This window comes from Bos indicus x Bos taurus, chromosome 8 (genome assembly GCF_003369695.1).
Source record: "Bos indicus x Bos taurus breed Angus x Brahman F1 hybrid chromosome 8, Bos_hybrid_MaternalHap_v2.0, whole genome shotgun sequence".
NCBI classification, from domain to species: Eukaryota; Metazoa; Chordata; class Mammalia; order Artiodactyla; family Bovidae; genus Bos; species Bos indicus x Bos taurus.
In genome coordinates, this window is record NC_040083.1 from 22,378,792 (window position 1) to 22,398,605 (window position 19,814).

Sequence of the window (19,814 nt, forward strand, 5' to 3'; positions counted from 1 at the left end):
TGATAGATGGATCAAACTGAGGTGCCCTCAGGAAGTTGATTATGAAGATAAATTGACCCAATGTTAATAAGAATTTAAGCCTAGAAAATTGACATTGAATTTAAGTAAATCTGTTCAGTGTTTCTGCCTCCATGTTCTTCTAGGCATAGATTTTCAGCCTTCATAAAGAACTTTGCAAATCTACTACTACACCTTTAGTGAGATTTTTAAGTTACAATATCTTGTCTTAGTTTTTAGTTTATTTATTTAGAGGAGCACATTGTTTACTTGAGACAACACTTCTTATCTTAGCCTACAAAGAGTATTTTTACTAAATTCAGGTGAACTTGTGTTCCTGGCATGGCAATTTATAGACCACTTAGATACCCTACCAACTCATTGGTCTTTTGGTAATACTCTCACCAATCTAAGAATTTCCTGGAACCACTTTCGGTCATAACCTCTGCAATCATCATCCTTCCAGTCCTATACCAAAAGAAATGTATGACTAGATGGTTAGACTACGTTACTCGACAAACTCATTGATCTCTGGGCCAGGTAGGCACCAGTCTTCATTATCTGCTTTTGGATGGCTATATAAGGTAGCAGTATTGATTTTAGACAACTCTGTCTCTTGATAGTTGCTTAGAGCCTCGAAGAAATGTAGGCTAGGTTAAGAAGTCAAACGGCAAATGTTCCAACTCGAGTATTTTATAGTCTCCTGGTTTATTTTTCTCTTTGCTCTACAAAGGAGTGAAGCCGACCAAGGTCTTCTCGAGACTCTGAGATTAATGAACCCCAAATGTGATAAAGCTCTGTGAGGTTACAGTGGCTTCTCTGGTGTTTGTCTCTTTTAATCCTTCAAATGTTGCTTCAGGAAAGGAAGAATTGATAAGCCTAAACTGAGATATTTGACATCAGAGGCCAGTGATATGGAATCTTAGTTCAGTTTTGATCTGAGGAAGAATTCATAATATTAGGTAAATATGAACTGAAGGGGGAAGAGGACTTCAGAAGGGCAAGAAATAAGTAAATATTAAATTGCTGATACTAGGCAATTCATGTATGTTACCTTATTTTAACTCTTATAACTTCCATGTTATTATTAGCATGCCAGTTTAACAAAAATGGAGACTTACTAAGGTTAACTAACTCTCCACGTACTGCACCTCTAGAGTGCTGGATTTCAGAAGCAGATTTCAGGGTGGGGCCTGACTCCATTATTTCTCTGACTCATTAACTCATTATTCGTCTAGGTATGGGTCATAGTTTCCTATTTCCTTATATGTGCAGTATTTTTAGTTGAATGCCAGACATTGTGATTTTATATTTTAGTATGCTGGATTTTTATGTATTTCTTGTAAGCATCTTGGATTTTGCTCTGTCAGGCAGTCATATTGATTGCAGATGAGTTTGGTTTTTTCTAGTCTTATTCTTAAGCTCTCTTGAGAGGTCTAGAGTAGTCTTTACTTTAGGACTAATTTAGTTCCACATATAAAAAGTGGCTCTTTAATGGGTCTCTAATAGAATGCCTGATGTATTCTCCTATGTGGCTGGTGGAAACTTCAATGATTTCCAATCCTGCATATGCTCTTTAGCTTAAAAGTTCATGGTAATTATTTTCTTCTGAGGATTTTACTGTTTGTGCTTCATAAGGTTTTACCTAACATATATACACATTATAACACCCAAAGGCTCGAGAATATACCTCTCAAATTTTAGATAGTTTGAGTGGCTACTGTGCCCTGTGTTTTCTCTGGTGGCTACTGTGCCCTGCAAATTCTAGCTATGTTGAGCGCTACAAACTCTGATCTCTCTTTCTTCAATTCAGATTGTCCAGGGAGGTTTCTCCTCCCTGCAGTCTAGTCTAGAAATTGCCTCCAAGCAAAAAGCGTCATTTGTTTCTCATCTCAAGGATCACAGTCTTCCACTACCTGTTATCCAATGACCAAAAATTGTTGTTGCCTGTGTTTTGTCTAGTTTTCTAGTTGTTTATGATGGGAGGGTAATTCTTGACCCTATTATTTCCTCATAACAGGGAGTACAAGTCCATGGGGTTGGAAATGTTATTTAATTCTTTAAATCAAAAGTATTTTTTCTTTTTCATTTTTAAGTGGAGATAAGACCTCCCTCTCGAGCATATTATAAAAATTAGAATTTTTCTTTTTTAATTATATATACTTTTTAAATTTTTTTCCCATTATATATTATTATAAGATACTGAGTTCCCTGTGCTATACAGCATGTCCTTGTTATTTACCTGTTTTATGTAGTGTGTATATGTTAATCCCAAAATCCTAAACAAAATTTAGAAATAATAATAATGCATTTTCTTAGTGATATACAGCATTTGTATTTAATATATCTTTGAACATCCTTGTTTGTACAATGGGGATAATAATAATACTTCATAGAATAGTGTGTATTAAATGAATTAATATTGGTAGTTTGCCTAGAACAATGTCTCCCTCAAAGTAAGAGGTATAATTGTTAGTTAAGTAAATGATTTTGAACAATTGTGGGTATGTTGCCTAGTACTGGAAAGAAAATTGTCTTACTGTTAATCAGCAGTGAACCCACTTGGCAGTCAGAGAAAATACAAGCCATTTCTTTACTTTTCCCTTTGAGATACTTTTCAGTCCATAGAGACCATCTTGGACAGCTGTCCAGGGTCCCATCCCATTCATTGCCCCCCTTCATTTTCCCTCGGGTTAAACCTCTCTTCCCTTCCCTGCCTAATTTCCTGGTTCACTTCTGGCCACAAGATGAAATGTCCTCAAGATTATGCCTCATACTTGCCTTTTTAAAGCTTTTCTCTTTGAAGAGCTTTGGGTACCTTTTACTGTCTATTTTATAAAAGCTTGGGTCATTTAATTTGCCAGAACAAACATAGGACAAATTTCTCTCGTTATCTGGACCACTTCTCATAACTTTGATGTGTTATAATACTAAGAGATTCTCTTCATATTATTTTACTAAAAAATCCTGCTGAGGTTTGAAAGGGAGAGAAAGGAAGAAGATTAAAGACTGACTACATAAAGCTTTTTCAGAAGTGTTTCCTAGACAGTGTATATTCAGTAAGCAATGGCTATTATTTGGATATTGCCTTATATATGGACACACAAGTAACAATGTTATCTAACCAAGTATTCAAACTAGAGAAAATCAGAAGTCAGTTGTGAAATAGGATCAGAGGGTTTTAGGAGAACTGTCCCACTCCTGAACTTGATCACTTAGGTATATAGTCCATACTCACCTATTATCAGTTCCAGGGCCCAGCACTTCCACTACTCTTACTAATATCTTGAAATTATTTCATTGTCATTCAGTGGAATATCACCTGGCAAAACCCCAATCTTGGGTGGACTGTGGACTTTCTCTGCTTCTGCTCAAAGCAAGGTAAAATTGATGCCATTATTAACTTAGGTTCAGCAGTCTACCTAGTGTAATAGTCAGCTAATGGGATGTGTGTATGTACACAGTGACATGCACATTTGGAGGCTAGCAGATCCAAAATCTGTACAGTGGGCTGTACAAGGCAAGTTGCTGATTCAATTCAAGTCACTGTGGAATTCTTTCTTGCTTGGAGGAGATTTATTTTTTGTTTTATTTGGACCTCTGGCTGATTAGATGAGGCCCATCCACAATATGAAGGACAGTCTATTGATTTAAGTCTCATCCAGAAACTCTCTCACAGAAACATCAAGGATAATGTTTGCCAAGTATCTAAATTCTGTTGCCCAGCAAAGTTAACACATAAATGACCATCACACCAGGTCAATATTACTCTCGTACCTGATCAGCCGTCTCTTCCTCACATTCTTTGCTATCACAACCCTAAATCTTGTTCCTTCTCTTAAACCTAGAATACTTCTCCTTCTTTTATTGAATTAAAAACACTTACACATCCAATTTTTAATTGAATCCCTGCTATATTCCGAGCTAGAAATATAATGTGCCAGACTTTTTCAATGTAAGCAAAACAAAGACTTGGCTAATCTTACAGACCATGATGAGAACAATGAATGGGGCTATAAGAGCATGTATATGGTGTGTGCATGCTCAGTCGTATCTGACTCTTTTCAACCACGTGGACTGTAGCCCACCAGTCTCCCCTGTCATTGGATTCTCCAGGCAAGTATACTAGAATGGATTGCCATTTCCTTCAGGGGATCTTCCCGACCCAGGGATCAAATCCATGTCTCTTGTGTCTCCTGCGGAGAAGGCAGTGGCACCCCACTCCAGTACTGTTGCTTGGAAAATTCCATGGATGGAGGAGCCTGGTAGGCTGCAGTCCATGGGGTCGCTAAGAGTCGGACACGACTGAGCAACTTCACTTTCACTTTCCACTTTCATACATTGGAGAAGGAAATGGCAACCCACTCCAGTGTTCTTGCCTGGAGAATCCCATGGACGGAGAAGCCTGGTAGGCTGCAGTCCATGGGGTCGCACAGAGTCAGACATGACTGAAGCGACTTAGCAGCAGCAGCAGCAAGCAGCAGCAGTGTCTCCTGCGTTGACAGCCAGATTCTTTATCGCTAGCGCCCTCTGGGAGGCATATAAGTTCAGAGAAGAGGGGTTGGAAAATAAGAGGAACTTTTGAAGGCAGAAGAAATAGCATGTGCCAAGGCAAATATTGATCCCAAGGATGGCCCTTAAAGTGATCTAACCTCCCACTTCACCGAGAAACCAAATAGAAACCATCAGAATAAAATTCTGAACTTCCTCTTCCACACCTGCACACCTGTGTCAATGCCTATTCTTTCCTCTTTCCTTCCTGCTAAAGACCAAGCATGCCTTGAGTTCCATTTCCTCTCTCTCTCTACTGACTTCTTCCAGCCAACCACTAGTCTCTCACTTTAAAAACAAGTCAAAAGTTAGAAATTAACAAAACTGTTCAAGATTTAACATCCTACTCCTGCTTGCACTCTTATGTTTCTCCTCCCTGGAGTGACCAAATGTTTGTTGGCATTGCTTACATTGTTTTTCCATTTCTTAAAACCATTGAAATCTGGCTCCCACCCAGAATACCCTATTGAAAAAATCTGTTTATCAAAGTCACTGGTGACTTCCAAGGCATTAACTCCAACATATGCTTTCAAGTACTTTATTTTGCTTATCCAGTCTGCAGCATTGGACACTGTTAGACTGTCCTTCTTTCCTGAAAAATGGCTTTTCCTTCTACCAGTGTAGTAGTCACTCTAGTTCCCTCATGGTGTCCTCTTTTACTCACTTCTTAAATACTGGTTCTCTGCAGGGGCTGCTTCCTCTGCTCATTGTATGTACGGAAGTTCTATAACCAAGAGGTCAGTAGATAGGAACAAAAGATGCTCCCAACTGATCTTATTCTGATCTAAACTCTTATTTTATATTATACTATATAATTTGATTATTGTTTTCTCCCTCCTCAGCCATCCTAATCCAATTAAACCACATCTGATGATCTTTATCCCTGCCTCACTGAATAATAGGTCTAAAGCAGTGATAGGAAGATAAGCAATCAATAAAAATGTGTTAAATAAATTAGTATTGTGAGGAACAGTACATGTTATGTAATCGACATTTACTGAAAAATCATCCATGGAAGATAGACAGCATCTTATTTGCAGCTGTGATTAATAGCTTGGGGTCTGCTTGGAGAGCTATGTTGAAAGCAGTTACCTAGGGATCAGTGGAAAAGAGTGCTATAATCTATTAATCATGTCTAATACAAATACCATATTAATATTATTAATTGAGCACAGACCATGTGCCATACATTGAGACAAGCACATTAATTGGATTATATCAATTAGATCTTACAAAAGCTCCATCAGATCAGATCAGATCAGATCAGTCGCTCAGTCCTGTCCTACTCTTTGCAACCCCATGAATCTCAGCACACCAGGCCTCCCTGTCCATCACCAACTCCTGGAGTTCACTCACGTCCATCGAGTCAGTGATGCCATCTAGCCATCTCATCCTCTGTTGTCTCCTTCTCCTCTTGCCCCCAATCCCTTCCAGCATCAGAGTCTTTTCCAATGAGTCAACTCCGCATGAGGTGGCCAAAGTACTGGAGTTTCAGCTTCAGCATCATTCCTTCCAAAGAAATCCCAGGGCTGATCTTCAGAATGGACTGGTTGGATCTCCTTGCAGTCCAAGGGACTCTCAAGAGTCTTCTCCAACACCACAGTTCAAAAGCATCAATTCTTTGGCGCTCAGCCTTCTTCACAGTCCAACTCTCACATCCATACATGACCACAGGAAAAACCATAGCCTTGACTAGACGAACCTTTGTTGGCAAAGTAATGTCTGCCTTTGAATATGCTATCTAGGTTGGTCATAACTTTCTTTCCAAGGAGTAAGAGTCTTTTAATTTCATGGCTGAAGTCACCATCTGCAGTGATTTTGGAGCCCAGAAAAATAAAGTCTGACACTGTTTCCACTGTTTCTCCATCTATTTGGGATGCCATTATGACAGTTATCTTTACATTAATGTAACTGAGACACAGAAATGCTAATAGCTTGCCCAAGACCAACCAGCAGACAAATTAGATAAAGTTGGGATTAAATCTAATATGCCACATTTTAGAGTTCATGGGCTAAAACATCATGCTATATTGATATATTCATAGTGGGGAGTGTAGCCTTTTTTTGCCCTGCATTTTTGCCATTCTTGGCTTAAATTAAACTATGAAAAGGTGAATAAAGAACAGTAAAGGTGACGATAGTGTGTAAAAAGAAGGATACTTTCCCCTATGATGCCTCAGTTACCACATTTCAAAAATGGGTTATTTAAGCTGGGGCTTCCCTGATAGCTCAGTTGGTAAAGAGTCTGCCTGCAATGCAGGAGACCCCAGTTTGATCCAGTTTCTTTTCGTTACTTTCATTCTGTAGCAGTTCTTTGATCTTTTTGACTTGTTTTGTTTTGTGCAGTGTTCCTCAGTTTAAGTAATGGTGCTTCATGATTAAAGTTATTTACACTTGGCAGTAAGAGTGCAAAGGGGATGTTGTGTTGTTTGAGTTGCATCTTTTCTGGTCATCTATGATTTCAGTTTGTCCCATTTGGGGTTCACTTTGATCCTGTGAATGAGGTTGCCGCTACTGTGCTTTTCCACTGTAAAGTTATTCTTTCACTTTTTAAAACTAGTAAGTATTTACATAATTATGTGAGGTAATGGACATGTTCGTTAGCTTGAGTGTCATAATCATTTCATGATGTACATGTGTATTAAAACTTCACATTGTATACCTTAAATCTATACAACTTTTACAAATAAAGAATAAAATTTTGTAGTACAGTACTTTGAAACTTTTTCCATTGGAAACTTTGCTTTTCTCACCCAGCTCAGCCTGTGACTTTTCAAAGCAGCTGCCCTCCCCACTCCCTGAAGATACTCAGTCTTCTCAGGCTCCAACATCTCATACCAGGTAATCTCTCTGTTTGGAGACATGCCCCACCCTCTTTGAACTCTGCCATCCCACCATGGGATCTGGACCACCAGGGGTCCCTGCCCCCTTCCAGGGCAATGCTTCCTTTTTTCTACCCATTTTTTGGCTTCAGAACGAGTTTTTTTCAGGAAGAGAAAGGGAAGCAGAGATTACATGCTATTTAAGGTCATTTACAACTCCGGCATTCAACAATAGATAAAGTAATATTGTTAATTTAATTTGCAAGTTTATGCTCAGAAAATAGGAGTAGAGCAGGGGTCGCCAGCCTGCAGGCTAAGGACCGGTACCTGCTGTCAGAGGAGCAGTGGCATTAGATTAGAAATAAAGTGCACAATTTTCCATTCTTGTGGTGAGAATGGTCTTACTAAAACCACTTAAGAATCCATTAACTATTACATTCAAATAGTACAAAGTCTCTGAAAAAGCTGTTTGATCCTCACAGTATTAAGCATAATAATGACTGAGTAGCTTGTGAATCCCATAACTACATGTGAAAATGAGGGTGGGGGGAACATTTCTTTTTGCTTTATCACAGGATTCTCTTCATATGTGTTCATATTCTAATATTACATATATTAATAATTTCCTTCCTTATTGCTTCACAATAAACTATTTCCAAAAATAAAAAAAAAAAGAGCATAATAAATGTAATACACTTGAATCTTCCTTAAACTATCCCCTCTATACCTGGTCTGTGGAAAAATTGTCTTCCAGGAAATCAGTCCCTGGTTCCAAAAAGTTTGGGGACTGATGAGGAATCACTGGGACAAATGACCTTTCCTGAAATCATCACTGAAACCAGAGCAAAGTGAGCCAGTAAGTAGTTTGGATCAGGGCTGCATGTATCATGTTGAGTCTGGTCACAAGAACCAAGAGTAGGCAGAGAAGTCAGGATGTGTTTACCCATAGTCCCCAGAAAATAGAGGGGTGATGGCAGTGAATATGCAGAAAGTAACAAATGTCCATTAGAGTAATCAAAGCAAAACAGAGGGAAATATTTAACACTAACCAGTAAGTATCTCAATATAAGTTAGAGTGATTAGTAAGCTTATGCATTATGGGAACAATTCAGTTGGTCAAAGCAATAATGTGTTGTTGACCACAGTTATTAGACTACTAGATGCTGCAAACTGTATTTCTCTTGAAAACAGTGCAAGTTGATATTAGGCTATAAGTAATTGATCTTATACTGCCATTCTGTGGTTTAAATACCTTCCTTACTAATGAACTGTTTTGGTGCATTTTTAACTCAGAGAGGTAGTCAGGATTCTAATTACAGCATAAATTTTTTTTATTTTTTAGGCTCATCTGTATTGGAGGATAGTAGCTTTACAGTGTTGTGTTAGTTTCTACTGTACAGCAAAATGAATCAGCTATACATATACATATACCCTCTCCCTTTCGGACTACCTTCCCATTCAGGTCACCACAGTGCATTAAGTAGAGTTACCTGTGCTATACAATATGTTCTGATTCACGGTCTGTTTTATACGTAGTATCAGTAGTACACCTGTCAATCCAGTCTCCCACTTACGCCCCCTCACTTTTCCCCTTGGTATCCATACATTTGTTCTCTGTGTCTGTGTCTCTATTTCTGCTCTGTAAATAATATCATCTATATTATTTTTCTAGATTCCACATATATGCATTACTATACTATATTTGATTTTCTCTTTCTGACTTCATTCTGTATGACATTCTCTATGTCCATCCACATCTCTACGAATGACCCAATTTCATCCCTTTTTATGGCTGAGTAATATTCCATTGTATATATGTACCACATCTTCTTTATCCATTCCACTGTGGCTGGACATGTAGGTTGTTTCCATGTCCTGGCTATTGTAAATAATGCTGCAGTGAACACTGGGGTGCATGTATCTTTTTGAATTATGGTTTTCTCTGGGTATATGGTCAGTTGTGGAACTTATGGGTTATATGGTAGTTCTATTTTTAGTTTAAGGTATGTCCATACTGTTTTCCATAGTGACTGTATCAATTTACATTCCAGAAACAGTGCATGAGGGTTCCCTTTTCTCCACACTTTCTCCAGCATGTATCATTGGCAGGTTTTTTGATGCTGGCCATTCTGACCAATGTGAGGAGATACCTTATTGTATTTTTATTTATATTTCTCTAATAGTAATGTTGAGCATATTTTCATGTGTTTATTGGCCATCTGTATGTTTTCTTTGGAGAAATGTCACATTAGATCTTCAATTTATGGAAAACATGAATAAACAGAAACATACATTCAGATGATAAACTAAGAAGTCACTCACAAAGCCTATTTTTGTCACAACTACTCAAGTCTCCAGTTAGAGCATGAAAGTGTTATATGTGATACATAATTGAATGGGCACAGTTGTGCTCCCATAAAACTTTATTTATGAAAACAAGTAGCAAACTGGATTTGACCCATGGGTTGTAGTTTGCTAGCTTCTAATTTAGATCATTAATGTTGAGAGAACTTCAACTTCCAGGCATGATAGATGACTCAATGCACCCTCCCACTTTTAAACAATTGAAAAACAAAATAAAACATATGATACAATACAATAGCTTTCAGATATTGAGTAATAGGAAACATAGAATAATGATCCTTGAGAAAAAGGAAATAAATATAGTTAGCTTACTATGTAGAAAAATTGCTCCTGCTTACTATGTAGAAAATTTCTAGGCTGCAGCATGAGGAGGAGGAGGAGGAGAAAACCCAAACGTATCAGTGATCTCATTGAGTTGATTGTCAGAGTTTGAAATTCAGAGAGGAAGAAAATATAGATGAACTTGAAGTTATAGCCATTGAACTATCAAAAACAAAAGAGAAAAAGACTAAATGAACAAAACATCATTGGCCCATATGATACTACTGAATGGTCTGACATATCCACAACAGAGTCCTAAAAAAAGATGAAAAATGTTGGAAAAAGTAAGGTCTAAAACTTATCTGATTTTGATGAAAATTATAGAAGCACAGATTCAAGAAACTCCCAAGTAGAAGACACAAGAAGAAAATTACCTCAAGGCACATCATAATCAAATTGCTGAAAATAATTACAGAGAGAAAATCTTAAAAGCTGTCAGAGAACAAGGAGAAACATTATGTACAGGGGAATAAAATTAAGAATGATAGCAATCTTCTCTTCAGAAATTATACAAACCAAAAGACAGTGGGACAATACCTTTAATACAGTTCTGAAAGGGAAAAAAGCCTGTCATTTTAAAATTCTATACCTAGTAAAAAGTGTTTGAAAAATGAAAAAAATGTTTCAGACAAACAAAAGCCAAGAGAATTTATTGCTAGTCAAACTGAAATACAAGACACATTAAAGGAAGTTATTCAAGAAGAAAGAAATACCGCATAGAAATTTAGATCTATAAGAAGGAATGAAGGACAAAAAACAAGGTCATCATGCATAGCACAGGGAACTATATTTCAGTATCCTGTGATAAACCATAATGAAAAAGAATAAAAAAGATTGTATGCATTTGTACAACTTAATCACTTTGCTATACAGCAGAAGTTAACACAGCATTCTAAATCAACTATACTTCAATAAAAATTTTTTAAAAAAGAATGAAGACCACTAGAAATGGTATCTGTGTAGGTAAATGTGTGATAATGGTAGGTATGGCTGGTTAGATAGTGAATATGTGAGTAAATATAGAAAACAGATTTCCAAAACCTCTCTACTATTACAAGTACAATGTAATTGACTAATTTAAAGGACCAATATCAATGCATTTGAGGTTTAAAACATGTGAAAATGTCTGACAACAATAGTCCAAAGGGTTAAGGGAGGAGATATAGTGACATCAGACCCTTTCAGAAGCCCAGAGCAACTCAGCTCAAAAGAGCCACAAGAAGATAAAAACGTTTCGTTTTTAATTCTTCTGTTCTATCTATAAAAATATTTTACCATAACTATGAATCCCTAGGAAGAATGTGGCTGATTTAGTATTTGTTAAGTGGAAGTCAACAAATATGTATTAGTTATTTATCACAATTTAGGCACCATGTTGTTGCTACTGTTTGATCGCTAAGCTGTGTCTGACTCTCTTGTGACCCTGTGAACTGTAGCCTTCCAGTCTCCTCTGTCCATGGAATTTCCCAGGTAAGAATACTGAAGTGGGTTGCCATTTCCTTCTCCAGGGGCTTTTCCCAACCCAGGGATCAAACCCACGAATCCTGCATTGGCAGGTGGATTCTTTACCACTAAGCCACCAGGGGAACCCTTAGGCACCATACTATATTTTTATTTATAATATTTTATCTGCTAATCCTTAAAAATGTTTTATAAATTAGAGATTAAAAAGCTGAGGCAGATAGAGATTAAGTAATTTTCACAAAGTCACACAACCAGCAGATGGTAGAGAGAATATTCCATTCCAGGTCTTTGTGACTTCAAAATCCAAATTCCATAATTCAGCTGATAATACGTGACAAATTTCTTCTTTTTCTCTACCATTTCCTTAAGCACTTGGCTTCTGTAGCAGCCAGTGGGAAGGAACAGAGCCCTTTGGCCACTGAGTCACTTTATAAAGTTACTAGTTGCCCTGGATGTGAAAACATGAATGAAGTATTGAGACATTTGTCATCCTGATGACACCAGCAAGCAGAGAAACACAAGGTACAGATGTCAAATAACTAATAACTGTAATGGAATTACTAGGTAATTTTTGATCCTGTGAAGAGTTTAAAAACTTTTCAAAGAGGACATGATTTACAGAACAATATTCAGTGCAAACTATACATGGCTTGGATGTTAAGTTTATAGTCATGGGCACAAAGTTTAACATGACATAACTACCTTTGAATGGTTTCTACTCTGTCCAGTTCAGTGTGAAGTTTTCTTTTCTTGCCAACTCCCACTCCTTGACATCAGCTTAAAGCCTGTTTACCTTGTTAGCTCAGATAAGACATTTCTGTAATTTGACTCTCATGGACCTGGATCTGAAAGTTCAAATTCCACAGCACCCAAAATGTTTGAAACCTTTTGATTGATGTAGTTGAACTTTTGAACAGGAAAAGATTCCTCCATGGACCATGTTGACTTAATTTATTAAGATCAGAATGACTAAATGACACCAACATATAATTGAGCTGGTGGATAATGAGGCCACGCATGTTTATATTCTTTTTCCAGCACTTGTGGTCTCACTCAGTGACCTGCAAAAAAAAAAAAAAAAGGTCAAATATGAGATGTAACATCTTGTATTACTTTGTGGTAGAGCACATTGTCAGTCCAAGACAACATGGGTTTATTAAGCTCCTACTGTAGTTGTATAGCAGAGAAGGCAATGGCACCCCACTCCAGTACTCTTGCCTGGAAAATCCCATGGATGGAGGAGCCTGGTGGGCTGCAGCCCATGGGGTCGCTAAGAGTCGGACACGACTAAGCGACTTCACTTTCACTTTTCACTTTCATGCATTGGAGAAGGAAGTGGCAACCCACTCCAGTGTTCTTGCCTGGAGAATCCCAGGGACGGGGGAGCCTGGTGGGCTGCCGTCTATGGGGTCGCACAGAGTCGGACACGACTGAAGTGACTTAGCAGCAGTAGCAGCATAGTTGTATAGACAGTAAAAATAGGAGTGTTTATTACACATTCATAAGAGGTCTTAATGTTAGAAGGTTGTAAGACAATTAAATAAATAACCATTTATAAGACAGACCAAGAAAAGTGTCTTAAAAGGTGCAAAGTTCTGTGAGGATGCAGAGAAGAGATTATAGCTCCCTGGGAGCAGTCTAGGCCCTAAAGGAGAAGTAGTCCTTAGTCCTTGGACAGACAGGTACTGGGAATGAAGGAGGCAACAAGTGATGTTTTAGAGAAAGAAAATATTACTAAACATACACACACAAGTCTGGACAATCCCATGGACAGAGGAGCCTGGCAGGCTACAACCCATAGAGTCACAAAGAGTCAGACACGACTGAAGCAACTGAGTGTGCACACATATACATTTGGAGCAACAGTGAGAGATAAGATTGGAACGGTTGATTGGGGGTTTATTCTGAAGAGTTTAGAATATGGAACTGGAGACTTCCTGGTGGTACAGTGAATAAGAATCCGCTTGTCTGCCAATGCAGGGGACACAGGTTCAATTCCTAATCTGGGGAAGTTCCACATGCCGTGGGGCAACTAAACCCCTGCACCACAACTACTGAGCTCACGTACTGTGACTGCTGGACCCAGGTGCTGCATCTTGTAAAGCCTGTGTACCTAGAGCCCGTGCTCTGTAACAAGAGAAGCCACCACAATGAGAACCCCATGCACCACAACCAAGAGTAGCCCCAACTTACCTCACCTAGAGAAAGCTGCATGCAGCAACAAAGGCCAGCACAATCAAAAAATTAATTAATTTAAAAGGTAGTTGTTAAAAAAAGAATACGGAACTTGTAATTCAAGAAGCATTACTGATGTAAACTAGCCACATTGGTTTTCCTTAGTTATTGGTACCCTAGGGAATATAGACTAATCAACTGCTCCCAAACTCTTTCCACATATGATGTGATTATTTATAATGTTTACATAGCATTTCATTATGCGGATTTCCCAACATTTATTTAACCATTCCACTATTGTTGGACCTATATGGTGTCTGTAATGTTCTGCAGTTGCAATAATTTTATAACAATCTTCTTTTGCTAATATTTTCCTTTTTATATTACTTCCATAGGCTAGAATCTTAGATATTGAACTGCTTGGCTAAGACACAAAGCAATTTAAGATTGCTGATACATATCTTAAGGTTAATCTGCTCAAGCATTTATGCAAAGATACAGTTCTACTTGAGGTTTAAAATTTAGTAGTGTAAAAAGGAGACAACAGACCCAAAATGGAATTACTTATGCTAAACTCCATGCCAGTAAACCAAGACTTAATATTTAACTTAATTGCAATTTCGACACCCCAGGAATGTAACCTTTAACCAGTCAACCTAGAATTACCTGGTTAGCAGTAGTGAAGTAATCTGCATATAGGCACCTCCATCCCCCTTAGGAAGGCAACTTTGCCTGAAACAGTACTTTTTTTGTTAATAATTTTCGTTTTTCTGCCCCCTTTCTACTTTAAAAACCTTTCCTTTGCTATAGCTCGGTGGAACCAATTTGACCTTTAAATTTACTCAGTTAAATTTTTCTTGTTTAATTTTTGCCTGTGTTATGGCTTCCCAGGTGGTGGTGGTGGTAAAGAACCCACCAGCCAATGCAGCAGATGTAAGAGATCTGGGTTCCATCCCTGGGTCAGAGGTCTCCTGGAGGAGGGCGTGGCAACCCACTCCAGTATTCTTGCCTAGAGATTTCCATGGACAAGAGGAACATGGCGGGCCCCAGTCTAGGGTCGCAAAAAGTCGGACATGACTGAAGTGACTTAGCACACCTGCACATACACCATATAGGTGCTGCTAAGCCTCTGATAAACATAACTCCATGAAAGACCATTCCTTTAAAAAGAAAAACTTACTCTCAATAAAAGAACTTTAATAAGCTTGACTAAATATTTAGAAAGCATATTGTGTTGAGTGAAACTTTGTGTATAATAAATAATGAGAGTAATAGAAGATCATTTTGCATGACTGGTCTGTTATTGTCTCAAGGAACACATGCAGAGAAAACAAATTCTTTTGATTACTTCCTCAAATAAACCAACACAATGGAAAGTGGAAGAAGTGTCCCGTAAACCTTGTGAAAAGGGAACCAGAAAGCTTAACATGTAAACTTGGAGAAATGACAACATTAGAAAACAAAACTACAAAAGAGAACACTTTCCAGAATAGTCTAAGATGTACAAAACAAATAATCACTAGAGTCTGGGCTTTATCCAGTCTGCACAGAGATAAGTGGAATATTTGACCTTCACCATGATTAACAAGGCTTTCTTTGAAATTGTGTTGGTTCTGTTGGCTTCTTCCACTGTTTGCTCCCAAGAGCTGAAACTGGTTCTTTGCCAGCAAAGGAGAGTGAACCAAGAGAGTTTAAAACTTTTGAATAAACTGCAGACCTCGTCAGTTCAGCAGTGTCTACCACATAGGAAACACTTCCTGCTTCCCCAGAAGTCTGTGAATCCTCACCAGTATCAGAAAGGACAAGTACTGGCCATTCTTCATGAGATGCTTCAACAGATCTTCAGCCTCTTCAGGGCAATTGTATCTCTGGATGGTTGGGAGGAAAGTCACACAGAAAAGTTCCTTGTTGAACTTCATCAACAGCTGGAATACCTAGAAGCACTCATGAGACTGCAAGCAAAGCAGAAAAGTGACACCTTGGGCAGTGAGAACCTTAGATTACAGGTTAAAATGTATTTCCAAAGGATCCATGATTACCTGGAAAGCCAGGACTATAGCAGCTGTGCCTGGACTATTGTCCAAGTGGAAATCAACCGGTGTCTGTTCTTGGTATTCCGACTCACAAGAAAGCTGAGTGAACAGGGCATGGAAACTTGACCCATGTGAAGGAACAGCCGACTGCAGGCTTTAAAAGCATAGCATGGAGGGGTAGTGGGATTTCTCCAGGCACTATTATTTTCTTTTTGTTTTAAAGTAGTACTGTTCTTTGGTTTTGTGTGTTTGTGTGTGTGTGTGTGTGTATGTGTGTGTGTGTATCTTTGCTTTAAAGATGATGCACATTGACTACAGTTGTTTTTATTTTGTAATGTCACTTTGTATTTTCTGTCCATCTGAAATTTTCATGAATTGAAGTGAATCATTAATATTTCATAATTTTCTTCAAATTAGTATATTTTCATAAAAACTGGCCAAGTAGATATAATGAACTTTATCTTCACTGTAATACTTTGCTTATCATTGAATATTCATCCCAGTGATTTCTTTTTTTTAATTAATTTGTATTGGAGTATAATTGCTTTAAAATGTTGTGTTAGCTTCTGCTGTACAGCAAAGTGAATGAACCATATGTATACATATATTCCCTCTTTTTTAGATTTCCTTCCCATTTAGGTCACCACGGAGCATTGAGTAGAGTTCCCTGTGCTATATAGTAGATTCTTATTAGTTATCTATTTTATACATGAAAGTGAAAGTGTTAGTTGCTCAGTCGTGTCCAACTCTTTGCAACCCCATGGACTGTAGCCCACCAGGCTCCTTTGTCCATGGAATTCTCCAGGCAAGAATATTGGAGTGGGTAGCCATTCCCTTCTCCAGGGGATCTTCTTGACCCAAGGATCAAACCCAGGTCTCCTGCATTGTAGACACATTCTTTACCATCTGATCCACCTCCCTTTCCCTATTGATATCCATATATTTATTCTCTCTGTCTGTGTCTCTATTTCTGTTGTGCAAATAAGTTCATCTGTATCATTTTCTAGATTCCATATATAGGTGACAATTATATAATATTTGTCTTGTCTTTCTGACTTACTCCACTCTATATGACAGTCTCTAGGTCCATCTATGTCTCCACAAGTGGCACAATTTCATTCCTTTTTCTGGCTGAGTAGTAATATTATGTAATTATATATATAATGAAATATTATCCTCTTTATCCATTCCTCTGCTGATGGACAGTTAAGTTGCTTCTATGTCCTGCTATTGTAAATAGTGCTACAGTGAACATTGGGGTGCATGTATTTTTTTGAATTATAGTTTTCTCCAGTTATATGCCTGGGAGTGGGATTGCTGAGCCATATGGTAATTCTATTTTTAATTTTTGAAGGCACTTCCATACTGTTCCCCATAGTCTCTGTGTCAGCTTACACCCCACCAACAGTGTAAAAGGTTTCTCTTTTCTCCATACTCTGTCTAGGATTCATTATTTGTAGGTTTTTTGATGATGGCTAGTCTGACTGGTATGAAGTGATACCACACTATAGTTTTGATTCCTCTATTTAGTGAATGTTGAGCATCTTTTCATGTGTTTGTTAGCCATCTGTATGTCTTTGTTATCCATCTGTATGTCTCCATTCATGTTTTGATTGTTTTTTTTTTTTTTTTTTTGCTACTGAGCTGCATGAGCTGTTTGTATATTTTTGATATTAATACCTTGTCATTTGCTTCATTTGTAAATACTTTCTCCCATTCTGAGTGCTGTCCAGTGATTTCTTTATTTGCCAGAAATTGATAGCAACAATGAGAAATATTAGGAATAATTTATCTTGCAAGTTCTGAAAATAACTGATTATTTGTTATAGGCAACACAATAGAAGTAAGGCCAAAGGACATGAATAAGCAGTTTGCAGAGGAAAAAATAAATGCATGAAAAGAGGTTCAACCTCAAACATAACAATTAAAAATAGAAATTAAAAGTGAATAATATGCCATTTACAACCGATCAGATAGATGAGACTGAATTCAATTTTTAAAACACTGTCATGGAGACTTTGGAGGAGGGATGCTCTTATAATTTTCCAGAGCACCAGAAACTGGCACAGTCACTGTGGAGCAAATTGGTGAACTCTGTTAAAATCACAGATGCATGTATACCTTTATTCATCAAGTGCAGGTCTGCAATGTGTCCTGTAAAAACACTTGCATTCATGTGAAGTGACTTACATACAGCATTATTCATTGCAACATTATATATAATATCAAAAGACAGGAAAACACCCAAATCCTTCCAGTTAGAGACAGTTAAGACATATTCACACAAAGGAAAACTATTCAGCTGGAGGAAAGAATGAGGTGCTGTTACCATACTAGGGGGGAAAAAAAAAACATAAAAATAGGCAAGATGCAGACTGTATATAAAATGCTGCATTTGAGATTAAAATGTAATACAAATTTTTTATATTTGACCTTATGTATGAATAAATCACAAATATACAAGCAATAAATTACAGTGATGATAACCTATATTTTGTGGGGTAGGTTGGGGAGAGAAACTAAGGGAGGAGGACAGGGTAGAAGAGGCTTTACCACATATTTTTATATTTTGATTTTTAGTCATTTGAAAGGTACAAATTAAAATAATAAAATATATCTAACAAGTCACAGTTATCAGAAATATACATGGAGGAGTCCTGTTGGTCAAAGGAAGTGTTAGGTGAGGGCTAGAAGAAACAGGAATGAGCCAGCCTGCCCTTGGGTTGGCCTGGAGCAAGAGCTGGGTGGGAGGAGAGCTGGAAAGAAGGGTACCAGTGTCAAAGGAGAGGAGATGCTGATGAGGAAGGGCTTCCAGCTCTTCCACCCAGGAGCTCCCCAAAATCATCATGGAACAAATGTGAGGCTGGAGAAACTGAAGGTCACTAAGGCTTGGTGACTTTTCCACAGTCATCAATGTGAGACGCATAGCTGTGGCCCAGAAATTTGGTGCTCATTCTATTACTTTATGGCGTGCTCTGCTTCAGGTTCATTGTATAATTCTAGTTAAAAGTCATCGCTGGCTGTAAAAGCCTGCTGAGGAGCATATTCCTTTTCAGTTTAATTAACGTGTGTTAACTGTTGGCCAGTGCTTCCAGATTTGGCTTGAAAGGAACGCGGAAGAACTAAATAGGATCCTGAGACCTAGGCAGGGTCAGCTGCAGCAGTGACAGAGGGCGAGGAAGCAGAGGCTGGGCAGTCAGGACAAAGTCTGTCAGCTTCACATTTCAGCCCAGGTACCTTCAAGTTCATGCAGAGATAGGGAAGTGGAGAAAGGAGAAGTATTTATCAATTCAACTGTCCTTACAGGTTATTTGCTTCTCATGCCTATAGAATTTTTGTTGTTTTCTTTAAACCAGGAACGTTTTCAAAACCAAACACATTTTTTAACATGTTATTCAATTCTCCGGTTAATCTTGCAAGGTAGTTTCTGATATGATCTTCTTTCCTCAGGTGAGAACAAGACTTTAAAAGTCAAGTATGTAACTGACTCAAAGTAATGTAGCAAGCCACGGAGTGAGCAAATGCCAGAGTAAAGACTGCCTCTCAAGTCTGCCTGACTCAAAGCTTGCATTGTATTCTAGACACTACAGACCTGAACAGCATTGTATAATATTACTGGCAAATATAAAGATGACAATAATGATAATAATTTGCTTTTGGATTTCCTTATTCAAGTTCCCATACTCTCAAAATCTTGAATTACTTGATTACAGTGTATCTTCACCCCTAGACATTTCTTTCCTCAGAACTAAGGTGAACAGAACACTTCTCCATGTGGAAGCTGCCAAGTGGAAACTTACAGCAGATAATATTTAGAAGCCAAAACCAATACTTTACATACTAATGTTTCCCCAGACATTTAGCTTAAGTTGACATCCTGCTTATATGACTGCCTTAGCTGCCTAATACAAACTAATCATGAGAAACGCTGGGCTGGAAGAAGCACAAGCTGGAATCAAGATTGCCGGGAGAAATATCAATAACCTCAGATATGTGAATGGCACCACCCTTATGGCAGAAAGTGAAGAAGAACTAAAAAGCCTCTTGATGAAGGTGAAAGAGGAGAGTGAAAAAGTTGGCTTAAAGC

General features: G+C 38.0%; 1 protein-coding gene across 1 annotated transcript; it reads left to right on the forward strand.

Moving 5' to 3' along the window:
- The first annotated feature begins 14,729 nt into the window (after nt 1-14,729).
- IFNE (interferon epsilon) lies at nt 14,730-16,290 on the forward strand. Its single transcript, XM_027550762.1, has one exon. The coding sequence runs from the start codon at nt 15,272-15,274 to the stop codon at nt 15,851-15,853; it is 582 nt and encodes a 193-aa protein (XP_027406563.1). The 5' UTR covers nt 14,730-15,271; the 3' UTR covers nt 15,854-16,290.
- The last annotated feature ends 3,524 nt before the right edge of the window (nt 16,291-19,814 follow it).